Genomic DNA, 13,761 nt, shown 5'->3' on the forward strand with positions numbered 1-13,761 from the left:
AATAAACAAAAACGCATTCATTATATTGATACATTTATTCATGTAGTCATACATTGAACCATGCAGCTAGGAGGGGTATGCCGTAATCTACTTGTCATAATATACAGGATTATACAATACGCTTCCCTGCTCCGCCGTGTTATTTCCCAGATTTCCCAAACAAAGATGCAATGTAATCTCCAAATGTAGACGTCCCCTCTGCCTGTCTCTGTTTCCTCTGCTCCGCCTGTGTATCCCAGATCTTCTGAACGCTGCCGGCAACCTCAGCCTTAGCCTGGAGATCGGCACGAAGAGCAGCCTCTTCAACCACACGTTCCTCAGCCGGTAGCTTATCAAGCTGTTCTTTCCATTGTTGTTGAAGTTCTTCGGTGGGCATAACCGCATCTTTCTTGGCCTTTGGCAGTGTTGCCTGGAAGACCGGCACGGGCAGTCCTTCTGCCTTAGCCTTCTCAACTGCCTCCTCGTGCTTGATCATTCGCTGATAAAGAGAGTCGGCGTGCATCTGAATATCCTCTTCCACCTCAGGCGATCTGCCTACCACTGACCCATGCCCTAACGCTCGAAGAAAGCGCTAAACAAAGTTAGAAATGGGATGTTAAGTAAGGCGAATGTGGCCCACATACCGACTGCATCATATAACACCTCTCGAATCTTCGAACTTGATGCCTACACATCTGCATTTGATCCTCCCAGCTTCCATGCTTCATGCAATTCACCCACTCCTCTTGGTATTCCGCACAGTTTTCCAATGCTGCCTTGCCAATAGCCTCTTTTCGTTCCTTGTATGCCTCCAAGACGCTCATTAGCTTCTCATGATCGGTTGCAGTCTCTGCCTCAATCTCGGCGAGCGGTTGGTAGTTCTTCCAGAGGTGGGCATATCGACCGTCTTGATACAGGCTTGCCGAAGGCACGGCTGGCTTCTGTGGTTCTGAAGCTGTCACCGCTGCATCAGGATTTCGGGGCTGCTGATTTGCTGGAGGAGGAATCGCAGGTTGGTTCGAAGAGTATTTGAGGGGAGATTCTTTCTCCAGAAAGTCGCGAAGGCTTGGATCCAGTTTCGAAAGAGGGTCTGACGACTTGTCGGTACCAAGGATTGAAGATATCCAACCCATTGTAGCAAGTTTGTTCCTCTAAATTAGCACCAATCTAAAGAAAAAGAGCTGGAATCGAGTTCGAAGCTGGACTTGAAGGCGACACTCCAAAAACTATAGCTTCAACTGTGATAAGTGGAGGTAAGAATTTCAGCGATGCACTGTACGCAGCACTGTATACTAACTCCATTTTTTGTAGTTCATTAAAGATTGAATTCGTAGGATTCAACAATCCCAGCTGGTTCGACATCATAACATCAAGCCCTTAGTTCAGATGGGAATTCTTTACATCGTTGCCATAACTATTTCTTTTATTGAGGCGAAATAGCACCTTATCGTCAAAATTCAGTTGCATCTACCATGACCTGAGATCTTCACCAGACACAGCCGCATCACATAGGTCAAACAACAGTTCCTCACGGCACTGGCATTTTTTGGTCGGCGAATAGTCAAAGGTATGAACGTAATCTTGAGATCATGACGACCCTTTTCCTAGCCATATCACGCCCGATTGAACCATCAACCCAAAACAATTGTCTTCGTGAATCCTTTTTTATTCGCGATTGCATCTATAGCACAATCATTTGCAACGCAACATCCGGTGCCCGACCCTTCAGGAGAAACTTCCCATCTCTCCTGATGCTTATCACGCCGAAAAAAATGCCAGAAGAAAGTCTCAACTTAAAACTTGGAGAACTTCTTAACAGTCTTGCCAGTTCGGGGCAGGACACGCAGGACGTTGAAGCGGACCTTGAATCATGTTAGCGACAATCTCTGATATCGGTTCGTTCGTTCTTCAACGTACAGTCTTGCTGAGGGGTCGGCACTGGCCAACGGTGACCTGGTCACCCTCCTCAACACGGAAAGCGGGGGAGACGTGAGCGGCAACGTTCTTGTGTCGCTTCTCGTAACGGGAGTACTTGGGGATAAAGTGAAGGTACTCCCGTCGGATGATGATGGTGCGGTGCATCTTGGTGGAAACGACGGTACCGGTTAGGATACGGCCACGGATAGAGACGAGACCGGTGAAAGGGCACTTCTTGTCTGTAGATCCAAAGGTTAGTGATGCGCTCAACGTCTTATTTTCTTTGCGCAATTCCCTCCTAGCACGGTCGATTGATGCCACTGTTCGTTCATGTGCCCGTCGTTTGGCAAAAGTCGTTTTCGTGTGCTCCTCCCAAGTCCCAAAATCTCAAATATGTCGAACGTACCGATGTAGCTGCCCTCAATGGCGGTCTTGGGGGTTCGGAAACCCAGACCGACGTCCTTGTACCATCGTCGACCACCCTTGCCCGGTCGGGTGCTCTTGGTCTTGGTCTTCGAGTTCTGGAAGATGTGAGGCTGCTTCTGGAAAGCACGCTCCGACTGGACGGTCAACTCGGTCGCCCTGATGCAAAGGTTAGCGACTCATTCGGTTTCGACATCGTGTATTCATTCGGCTTCGACGCTGCAGTTGGGCTGGGCTGGACTGTCACTGACATCTTGAATTATCCTTCTCGGGCAGGTACCGTAACGAGATGGCGTGTGGTTGAGCTGGGTGAGGCGAGGTTGATATTGGCTATGCTAGGCGGAAGGAGAAAATAACACCAATTTTTGCGTGCCTTCCTTAGTAAGGAAAATTAGGGCTTGGAATTTTCGCGAGGCAGGTACTAGACACACACGTGACTTTCCTGATAATTACTGTGGCTCAAGCTCACGTGATGAGGCGCGAACTATGGCTGTGATTGGAAGTGGGCCATCTGAGGTTGATCAATGCCGACCCCACTCTCCCCCCTGGCAGCCAAAGTAAACAAACACACGCGAGATAGCCAAGTCACAGCCCACTATCACTTATCGTCGTCGCGCTTCATGTTGGGGTTAGACTCTAGACTCGACATAACCCAACAGCTCAATTACGCAGGATGGTGCCCGCCGATGCAACTTTGCCTGCTACAAGGCGCACACGGAGATCAATCGGTGCCCATACAGATGTTAATAAGGCGTTCGAGAAGGAAAATGCGACCGTCGACGTCACAAGCTCACTGGCCGCGAGTCGCAAAAAGTCGAGAAGCAAGAGTTTAGGTCCTGGTGGCTTGGAGGCTCTCATGAAAGCAAATGGAAACAGGCGAGCTGTGAGACATGACTCTTGTTGATTCCTGAGATACAGTAATAACTAATAAATTCAGTCTCTTGCGGTCCCGTCAAGAGCCCCGCGCTCAATTCTCAAACAAACCATGCCGATACCTGAAATACCGCCTATGAAGCCGAGACAACCCGATCTAATTGATTTTGGAGTACCAACAAAAGAAGTTTCCACTCCGAGTAGCGCGGATAATAGCGGTTCCAAGATCGCAGTCAAGACAGAAGAAGAGCAGCAAGCTGCAGCTCGGGAACGAGAAGAGCGTGAGCGTCGCGATGCTCGTCGCAAATCTCTTGCAAACCGTCGCGTATCTTTTGCTGCCGAGGCAACTCTACACACGTTTCATGAAGTTGAATTTAACCAGGACTCGACGACATCTACCGACTCAACGAGGCGAAACTCAGCCTTTTCCAATGCCGCCGCTCAGCAAAAAGAACGCGACGACGAAGAGAAGAAGCAGAGACGAACTTCCGGACTCCCGCCAGTTAATTTCCACAACTCCGAAGATGACACTGCGACAACGCTCTATAGTTCAGATTCCGAACCTGCAGATGCAGTCGAAGAGGTTGCCGATATTGAGGAAGATGGCGACGATGATAGCAGCGAATCCGACGATGGAACAATGATGACTGTCGATGATGTGACCGGAACAACAGCTGCTTCAGATCGATCGGTCGATTCCGATGGAGAGTCATCCACACTAGATGAAGCGCTGAGACTGGCTGCGCGAAGAGCTGGCAATCAACAACTCCGAGACGAAGATGAGGAAGACGATGACCTTGACGAGGACGAAGAATATATCCCCATGTTTGGATGGGGCAAGGAGAACAAGAACAACATTGCTGCACAAGATCAAGAAAATCTACCGCCTCCAGCTCAGACTCAGCAAGCCCAAGCAACGCAAGCAACGGATGACGCTACCGGAACCAACATGAGTATGGACATGGACATGGATATGGATATGGGCATGGATATGGACATGACACGCGCCGTCGGCGGTATCATTAAACCTCAGCCCGCACAGGAGTATGATCTGGATGAGGATATGTCTATGGACGTCACTCGTGTCATAGGGGGCATCATAAAACCCAAGTCCTCACAAGAACATAATCCGGATGAGGATATGTCTATGGATGTTACGCGTGCATTTGGTGGTATTGTCAGCCAACCCCAGAGAACGAGCGCTCACGATGCCGATGAAGAGGAAGAGGAAGAGGACACCCCAATGGAAGAGGCTACAATGGATTTTACAACCGCAATTGGTGGTATCAAGCGTCCAGCGCTCGAGCAAGATGAGGCGTCAGACGGCAACGAGGATATGTCGATGGAACTCACTACTGTTATGGGCGGAGTCCTGTCACAAAAGAAGCGGAAGAGCATAGCTGCTTCTCGAAGACGTACGGTCAACCGTGCTGAAAACGAAAATGACGAAGATGATGCCCCCATGGATATGACTCTTGCAGTTGGCCAGATCCTGTCGAAACCTGGGACTGACCGCTCAGAGGACAACGAGGATGCGGATGAGGACGAAGGCGATGCTACAATGGGTATGGACATGACCACTGCCATCGGGGGCATTCTCAGCAAAGCGACAGGTGGCTCACGAAACCTGGGCAAGCGGGTTATGGAAGAGGAGGCTGATAGTGCTGACAGTCCTGATGATGTACTTCAGGCCGCTATTAGCAAGAATGCAGTTGACGAACAAGCTAAACCAACAACGCCGAACGATAAGCAGACCAAGACACCAAGCCCCGGACCCTCAACAACTCCAAGGAGTGCTCCACGAAGTATCACTGGTACTAAAATGTCAACCCCTCAAGCAAACTCTCGAAATTCTCGCACACCTTCACCTGCAAAAGCAACAACAACACCGCAGTCAACCAAGGCCAGAACACCTAGATCAACCAAACTAGCTACGCCTCAACTCGACTCAATTGTATCGGAAAAGCACGCTACTCCTCGCTCAGCTTCGCCAAAGCGACCATCTTCTGTCAGAACGACAAGAGCTAGTTCAAGGACCCCATCGCCTGTCAAGTCCACTCCCAAGCAAGGTCTTTTCCAGAATCATTTCAAAAACAGCAACCGAACTCCGACAGTCATACTTACACCCCAACGAAGCTTGTCAGGAATTGGGGCTGACCGGGCTGGACTTGGATCCCCACAGGTCGCTGCGCTTTTCGATCGACGAGGGTCTATTGGTGATACAGCTACAAATTTCGTGCCGGGGAAGCGTGGCGTCATGTTTGAAGACCCCAAGGAGATGACGCAAGAGATTGATCGTGAGGCACAGGAGGAAGAAGATAAAGAAAATCGCAGAAAGATTCTTGAGAGGGAAGCTGACGGCGCCGAAGCCACACTTAACCTACGAGAAATGATTGACAGCCTCAGTCCTAAGCGTAAGCCGCTCAGGGGTCGCAAGAGTCTTCATGTAGGAAGTGCCAAAGGCCTTCTCGGCAAGCGACCTAATGAACTTGACGACGATGAGGATGAACCAGAAGATAACGATGGTGTCAAAAGACTCAAAGGTCACCAAGGAAGCCCAGTCAAGAATGTCAGACTTCAGCAACCACCCTCCAAAGAGGAGACGACGGGAAGATTGAATTATTCGTTCCGACAAAGCCTGCAGCCAAATACTGCTACACCGACCTTGTCTTCACCAGAGAAGCCTGATGCAGCAACCACCCCAAGGCATCAGGGTAGATTCAAGGAGGTTGAAGATGACAGGGTTGGACACCAGGTGAATTTCGATGAAACCCCAATCAGAGATGCGGAGCAGCTGGAGGAGGAAGCAGAGGCAGAGACCGACCAAGACGGAGATAGAATTCATCTTCAGGATTTCCTGAACATGACCTCTATTCGCTTCATGGAGCTGACAACTACCAAGCGTCGTCATACGCAAGCTCCCGGAACCCTTGACAACGGATTCCTTGGTGACGGCGAAGAGGACCTTTCCCTCGAACGTTGTGTTGTTGCTGGAGCTTGCACAGTGCCGATGCTTGAACTCTATCAGCACTCATGCCGTGAGCTAAAGAAGTATATATCGGAAGGCCGACGAATCGTGAAGGAAATCGAGACCGACACGTTTGAGGAGAACCCGCCTCTGTTCAAGGAGTATATGGCAGCAACACCTGAGATCAAGACCCTGATGGACAAGCAGTTTATGAATGTGAAGAACCACGCTCGCTTGTTAAGCAAAGCCATGTGGTATGAATGGCGAATGAAACTGCAAGAGGGATTGAAGGAAGGCCTTTCAGGAATCGACGATGGTATGGAAACCGACAAGGAGCTTCTGGATAAGCAGAAGAGTCTCCTTGATTCAGTGCTACCCGCGATTGTGGCTCGTTACAAGTCACTGCTGGAAGAAAGCAATAATCTCGAGGAGGTCGCCCGGGAGCTTGCTGACTGTGATCCTACCGATCTCGAGGCTGCCCGCGACGAGCTGGCGTCTCTTAACGAGGACGTCAAATATAAGAAGAAGCGCATCGCAGAGCTAAGAGAGCAGTTCCAAGCGTCAGAAATTGAGGTCGAGGACTTGATCACCCAGAAGCAGAATTGTGTCGATGAAATCGCAGAGTCTGAGAAGATACGAGAGGAATGCCGTGGCTGGACGAGCACAGAGGTCAACAGTCTCAAAGGTAAGTCTTTATAAAGCTACTCTTGAGCAGCGACTAACATAGCCTTAGCTCGAGTTGACTCCATCGAGAAGCAATGTGGCTGGTCAGTGACTGGCATATCTGGCACTGTACTATCGATGGCCTACAGGCGTGAGATTGAGATCGTCTTTGATATCGCCGCCTTTCACGAGCATCAACCGAACTCGACAATTGATCTCTGGTATATCGCTGATAACCGGGAGCAGAATGCACTCCCCAAGACAACAGAGAAGGAGTTCTTCTTACAGAGTATTCGAGATTACGTTCGTGCGCTTCCTCATAGCCGCACTGAGGTTGCCCACCTCCTAAAAAGTGTCCAAAATGCCTGGGACAAGGCAAACCTCGTCTCTTCGCAAGTTGCCCGACTAAACGCTACCTTTCCTACGACAGTGGAGAAAACATCCGACTCAAGCATAGCCATCACAACATCTCTGCTGCTCGTGCCTCTGGAAACTCGTCTTGAAATCAAGCTGGATCTCCAAGGTCAGAGCAGCGCCGAAGCACTCGACGTGATGATTGCACCTGATGCCAAGGTGGTGTATGGTGAACACTTTAACGTACCCAAAGTGACTGAATTTCTAACCACACGGATTGGCAAGTTTGTTGGGGCTGGAGAGGAGCAGTGGAGTGACGTGATGGTTGAATTGCACGGAAGACTGATTGCGAGAGGTCGCAAGGCAGGATAGTGCATGGAAACCAAGATAATGAGTGACGATGGGACCGGGAATTGGAGCATATGGGAACGAATCACTGGCGTTGTTTGGACACAGATACCTAGGTTTGCGTTTGTCTTTGTCTATAGCAGTGCTTTGTGGCACTGCTCCATTGGCCGATGTTCAACAACAAAGGCTTGTGTGAAAATCAGAATATCTATTCATTCACTTTTGTCTCGTGCTTGTCCATGACTGCGTAAGTATGAAAGGCCTTTTAACGGAGTGGAGGTGACACAACAAGGCTGAGCTTGAAGGCATCATAGGTATTGTTTTGTTATGGCACTTTGTTAACAAAGCCATCGCTTCATTGTCAATATTTACATGTCTCGGGCAGGATCAGTGCTCACACAGCAAGGCCAACACACCCCAGTGACTGAAAGAGATTTCACCTTTTTTGTCAGTGTTCGCCAGTGTTTGTTCAGTGACTGTTTTGTGGTTGAACACTGCCAGCATCTGCCTGGCCACCTCCAAGGACTTTATTCACAACAAAAGAATACTGAGAGTAACAATAAATTCGCCAAAGAACTCTATGACTCTTCAAATTCTTCTTCTCAAAAAGATTCGTTCAGTACTATATCATAAACCATTGCCCACGCATCATTATCCAGTGAGTTCATAAACCTTTCGCTCACTTCTATACACATCCACAACAACATTCATACGCTCCTGATACTATATTATACTATACTATACTATACTCTATACTTACACGAAGTCACCATAACTTAAGGGAACTAACCTTTGTGACTTCTTAGCCACTCCCTTGACACGAACCAACAACATGGCACGCGAATCAGATCCTAGCTGGCTCTGGGATTGGCTGTGGGATTCTATTTTCACCCCAGGCAAGCCTTTTGACACCAAACACTGCATTATTGCCCTCACCACTATCTACGTTCTTTACAAGGTCCTCAAGACGATGGGCATCGTCCTTGTGCCCATGACAATCCTCCTCGCCGACTGCCTTGTCAGCTTGGCCGTACTAATCACTCTCGTCGTCCCTATGTTCATCTTTTTTCTTCGGGATGTACTCAAAAGCCTCCTCTGGCCATTCTTCTGGCCAGTGTGGACTGTTTGGGAGTATCTTACGATGCCGAGCATCCTTACAACCCTTGCCATGATCAAATCTATGGCTTGTCAAGCGATGGAAATGGTGAGAGAATATCTCATTTCTACACAAGACGAACTATCCGAGATCACAGGTGCTGAATTTAGAAATAATGACGCACCAGACGGAAACATAACCGGCATCCAACCCAGCCATACTGGTGCAGAACAGCGGATGAGACAGCGGGTCGAGGAGGACAATACCACGAGACAAGCTCAAGTCCTCAACGAGCAGAATCGGATTGCTGAGGCAGAAAACCAGAGATTGAGAATAGCGAATGAGAGAAGGAGAATCGAGAATGAAAGGACTGGCTTAGTCTGGGAAGGCCTTCAATCAAGAGGGCTAATAAACCGTCAACGCCTCCGAGAACTGAATCGCCCTAGACTGCTTGATGCTTCCAGGCCTGGCGAGGCGACATTAGCTGGAAGTTTTAGAGCCGGCGGCCCCGTATCTCTGCCTCCGGCCCATGAGCCTGCCCCGGGACCTTCAACTACACCGGGATCTTCAACTACAGCAGGGCCTTCAACTATACCAGGACCTTTGACTATAATGGGACCTCTAACTGTACTGGGAACTTTGACTGTACTGGGACATCCAACTACACCAGGATCTCCTCCTCCTCCGCCGGGACCTTCTCCTCCTCCTGCACCGGGACCCCCTCCTACACCAGGATCTCCTCCTACGCCGACTCCTCCAGCCCGTCCTCCTCTACCAGTCCCGGCTCCTGCTGATACAAGACATATTCCGAGAGGACAAGACATCAAAAGAGCCTGGGAAGAAGGATGGTACAAAACCCTAGGACCGAGACGTACTGTGGTCAAGAATGCGAGCACGCAAACGGAGCCAACAGATCTTGCTAGCCGTGGCATGGAGGCAAAGCCCTTAGAGCTGCCACCCCGATCGTATGTCAGTCAGGGTGTACAGACTGACCCGGTGGACACCCCCGTCCAAGAAGAGCCCGAGGCCTCAGTAGTTGTGCCAGAGCTTTTAGTCTCAGAGCCGAGTCCAGATCCAGCTTCGCCTGAGGATACGGACACACAAGCGTCTCTCGACAAGGGGAAGGCCCTCGAGGACCCCGAGCCAAGAGTCAACGCCAACTTGCTCATTATCCAAGAAAATAGAGCTGAAGACGAAGTAAAGGAGCCAGAACACTCTGCTATACCCTCACCTCGTCCCGCCTCTATCGCACTTCCTGACTCGCCTGAGCCTACAACTGATGCTGAACCTGAGCCCGTACAGACTCATGCTACGGGCCTCGACCGTCCCACCGCCATCCACTCATCTGTTTCAGCTTTCATGAGGTCTGCACGACTGTCTGCTGTAGGGACTTCGAGGCGAAAGGAGCGGGCGCCCAAGTCTTCTATTGGCGGCGCAAAGTCAAAGGGGCATAAGGATACAAGTCGCCAATCACGAAAGGGTGTTACTACCAGAAGTAGTAAAAAGGCCAATACCGAAAGGTATGAAGACAAAAGAGCGAAGATGTACGAGATGTCGATGGGGCTGTTGGACCAACAACCTCCTAGTTCATTCAAGTCTCTGAAGACCCAGCAAGTCATTGATACTACTACCACTTCCGCCAGCGTCCCTATTCCCTCCACGCCCATGTCACATGACGACTCGAAACATGATATTCAAGCAAGTCCTGTCGTTAGAGATCTACTTACCCCTGAGCTTCCTTTGCCAGAGACTACTGATCGTCAAGCTACTCCAGAGAATCCATCTGTCTCTAATGTTTTGACTAGCGACTCCATAGATACAGCCTCGGGAGCCCAAGATGTCCAAGGCGAAGCCCCTCTTCAGACCTTCCCGGAGCCCCTTTCAAGCGTCGTATCCGCCGAGAATGAGCCTCTCACGGGACACCAATCTACTACAGTAGACCCAAGCACTGAGAGGAGCCAACAGGCTTTGACTAAAGCTTTGATTGAAGCTTGTGAAAATGCTTCTAAAGAGACACCGCTCGTCAAAGTCAATGAAGATGAGACAACCTTGCCCCCTGCTTTGAAACCGTTCCTTTCAAACACGCTGGGCCACTCTGTATCTGAGGGAACAAGTATAGGGCAGCAACCCAGCTCTCCTGGTCCTAGCTCCATTCCCACACTTCGGGAGATTGAAGACATAGATACTTCGCTCGATGAGCTAATCGCAGCATCTGCCCAGCGCGTGTGCAGCGAATCTGACGAGGATATATATGGGGATAGCCTCGATGGCCATGATGTGGTCGAAAACCAACAAGAACGCTTGGACGGAGGACCAGAAAAACAAGCCGCAAAAACAAACCCTCAGGACAGTGACGAAGAGATGGGGACTTCCGAGCATGGTGCCGCCGGTCTGGAGGAGCAGCCCTTCCCAGTATCTGCAACGAATGACGCCCAAATGACCGATGTCTGGCGGCCAAATGAAGATGAAACCAGAAGAATAGGAGAAGCATCTCAGGATGTGTTTAAGTTCCTTATGGAAGAAGATGACGAAGACGCCTGGGAAGACATGGAACCAGAAAGAGAGCCGTCAACGAGCCCGATGAGAGATATAGAAGACGAAGATCAACAGTCAAACATCAAAGATACTGCTATGCAGGATATGCAGTTGCCTGCACCGCCGGCCATTCCAGCCTTCACATTTCAACAGCCAGGGGCCCCGACTATCAAGATAGGGATGACTGAAGAGGAGGAAAAAGAGCTTGCAGAGGAGCTTATAGACGCGTTGATGGAAGACAGAGAGGAAGACGGCGATGGCACACCCTCACAAGATGTTCAACCTCCCATTGCTCCCACTCAACCTTGTATTTTCCCCCCTCAACCTAGTCCCCCTCAACCTCCTACTGCTCCCACTCAACCTTTTGTCTGGCCCTCTCAACCTCCCGTTTCTCCCTTTTCTCCCGTTTCTCCCCTGTCTCCCATTTCTTCCATTTCTCCCAGTTCTCCCATTCAGCCTCCCTTGTCTCCAGGACGGCTTCTAGAGAATTTTCGTGCTAGAGCCAAGGCAGCAGCAGCAGAACCGCAGACAGACAAAGATAAGCCCTACAAGCCAGGCATCACGGACAACGATCCCATTGATCCAGTGAAAGAAGCTACTGCTGAACAGCGCGCTACCCGAAAGATTGCGAAACCGATGCTGCGAGCTTGTAAGAACACTCCCACGGTGTCGCAAGGGCAACCCCACACACAGCCAGGATCATTACAGCAAACGCCCTCCCAGGTAAATGAAGACAGCAGAGCTGATATAGCGGAGATGGACGAGGCGGCTCTCCGTCTATTAGACCTCGCAGCTGGTGTCGGTATTGTTGTCGGGAATGATGCTTCAAACCAGGCAGTGTCTCCTTCAGACAAGGACTCTAGTCATAAGGATACTGATGCCCATATCACAAACAGTCAGAAAACCAATACTCATGAGACTAACATACAGGAGTCATCCATCAGGGATCATGAAGTCGAAAGACCAACAGCAACGACTCTGCCAGAGGAACAGTCTGAACCAAACTCACAGCAACCTCAAAGCGCCTCTGCATCTACCTTGCAAGCTGAAAGCCGACCCTCACTAGTTCAAATAACGCTCACTCAAACACCAGCAGCCCCAAGCACAGCCGCAGCTCGGCAAAATACTCCCACTGCGAACACATCACCCATCGTAGCGGGCCCCAGCAATACGCAACAACAACCGAATATTCGCCCAGTGATTGTAGGTGGACTGGCACTTCCAGGGGGCAACCCAACGCTTTATAACCGAACAAGAACGGCCACACCAGCGCGTGTGAACTCCGGCCCTACCCCAGAGGAGTTTGCAGAGTTCAGCAGGAAACAACAGGAACGACTGACGACGCGAAGACGGAATAAGCCACCACCCAGTGTCTTTATGCAGCCGAGACGGCCAGCTCCAGCTCCAGCTCCAGCTCCGTCGACACCTCGCAGAAACTCTTCCACTCAAGGACGGTCGCCATCACTGGCGACTACCAATGAGGGCGATGAGAATAAGAAGGCTGATATGGAGGCGACGTTTGGTACCCCGGATACTAATAAAAAGAAACAAGGCCTAAAAATCATCGACATCAGGAACGTCCCGAATCATATAAGAGATCAGATGAAGGAACATGATGCCAAAGACGCCTAGAGAAAGGAAGAAGATGAAGACGAAGGAGGACAAGACACTATGAAGCATGCGCCAAGCAAAAGTTTGCTTGTTAAAGAGCCCTCGAGCACAATTGAGATGTGTGATGGGTTGTCAGACCCATACGAACGGCTACCTGATGATGAACTTGTTCTACTTAGCCAGTATGAACAAGCCAGCATGGTTAGGTTCCTGAGCGACATAGCACACATATACATCGTGGTACAAATTTTGAAATTTAGTTTGCTTTTTATTCTGTAGTTGATCACAATATTGTATTCTTATCTAAGACTCTGTATAAATGCCTATCTATTGACACGCCTGGACGTTGGTACATTTGAAAGAAGCATCATAACCACGATTGATCATGAGTAACAAATCGCTCTGGTAGAAGAATGGCTGACTCGAGAGTCCATGAGTTTGATGCCATGATCTTCGTACTATGAGCCTTTGGGCGGAGGTGGATACATATTGTGTGCATGACGGATCCCTCAAAAGGGTTTGGCCAAACTGACATGAAGAATCTGTCCCAGATCTTTGGTTTAGGTTACTATTAGACATAAAGCCTATGTCACGAAGTAATCAGGTGTTGTTTGAATGTAGTTTATTGCTCCACTGGATCAACCATCCAGGCGGGAGCTGCTAATAAATCACGATAAAAATGCTACCCAAACTCCATCCCGAGCAGTCTATTCTACTCAGAACACTCTACGCGAGGCTGTCTGCTTAGCAGCATCCCTCGTCGCAGGCGCAGAGACCACAGCAGATCTCACAGCCAGCCTCCTCACCACCACGCATGGTCATATCAGGCTGAGGCTCAGCGCTCTTCATACGTGTTAGTCAGTGAAGCATGGAGCCTTTGCGTACGATAACACTTACAGGCTGCTGTGTGACGATGTCTCCGTTATCAGAGGTCATGGGGGCTTGCTGAGTGGGCTCCATGGCGGCGGGCATCTTGAATGATTCGAGGGAGACC

The 13,761-nt window shown here is 49.9% G+C and overlaps 4 protein-coding genes across 4 annotated transcripts; 2 read left to right on the top strand and 2 right to left on the bottom strand.

Moving 5' to 3' along the window:
• Positions 1 to 139: 139 nt before the first annotated feature.
• Positions 140 to 1,112, bottom strand: FSUBG_9138 (uncharacterized protein; the record flags this gene model as incomplete). The annotated part of the gene is made up of 2 exons (XM_036687619.1): positions 140 to 571; positions 624 to 1,112. The coding sequence occupies 2 exons, from the start codon at positions 1,110 to 1,112 to the stop codon at positions 140 to 142; spliced, it is 921 nt and encodes a 306-aa protein (XP_036535372.1).
• A 660-nt stretch (positions 1,113 to 1,772) lies between these two features.
• FSUBG_9139 (40s ribosomal s11) lies at positions 1,773 to 2,572 on the bottom strand (the record flags this gene model as incomplete). Its single annotated transcript, XM_036687620.1, has 4 exons — positions 1,773 to 1,841; positions 1,897 to 2,135; positions 2,303 to 2,478; positions 2,538 to 2,572. 4 exons carry the CDS (start codon positions 2,570 to 2,572, stop codon positions 1,773 to 1,775), a joined length of 519 nt encoding a protein of 172 aa, XP_036535373.1.
• Positions 2,573 to 2,992: 420 nt separating this feature from the next.
• FSUBG_9140 (spindle pole body) lies at positions 2,993 to 7,549 on the top strand (the record flags this gene model as incomplete). The annotated part of the gene is made up of 4 exons (XM_036687622.1): positions 2,993 to 3,202; positions 3,257 to 6,845; positions 6,894 to 6,927; positions 6,973 to 7,549. 4 exons carry the CDS (start codon positions 2,993 to 2,995, stop codon positions 7,547 to 7,549), a joined length of 4,410 nt encoding a protein of 1,469 aa, XP_036535374.1.
• Positions 7,550 to 8,357: 808 nt separating this feature from the next.
• On the top strand, positions 8,358 to 12,788 carry FSUBG_9141 (uncharacterized protein; the record flags this gene model as incomplete). Its single annotated transcript, XM_036687623.1, has 1 exon — positions 8,358 to 12,788. The coding sequence occupies one exon, from the start codon at positions 8,358 to 8,360 to the stop codon at positions 12,786 to 12,788; it is 4,431 nt and encodes a 1,476-aa protein (XP_036535375.1).
• Positions 12,789 to 13,761: the final 973 nt, after the last annotated feature.

This window comes from Fusarium subglutinans (genome assembly GCF_013396075.1).
Source record: "Fusarium subglutinans strain NRRL 66333 chromosome Unknown NRRL66333_c0000135, whole genome shotgun sequence".
NCBI classification, from domain to species: Eukaryota; Fungi; Ascomycota; class Sordariomycetes; order Hypocreales; family Nectriaceae; genus Fusarium; species Fusarium subglutinans.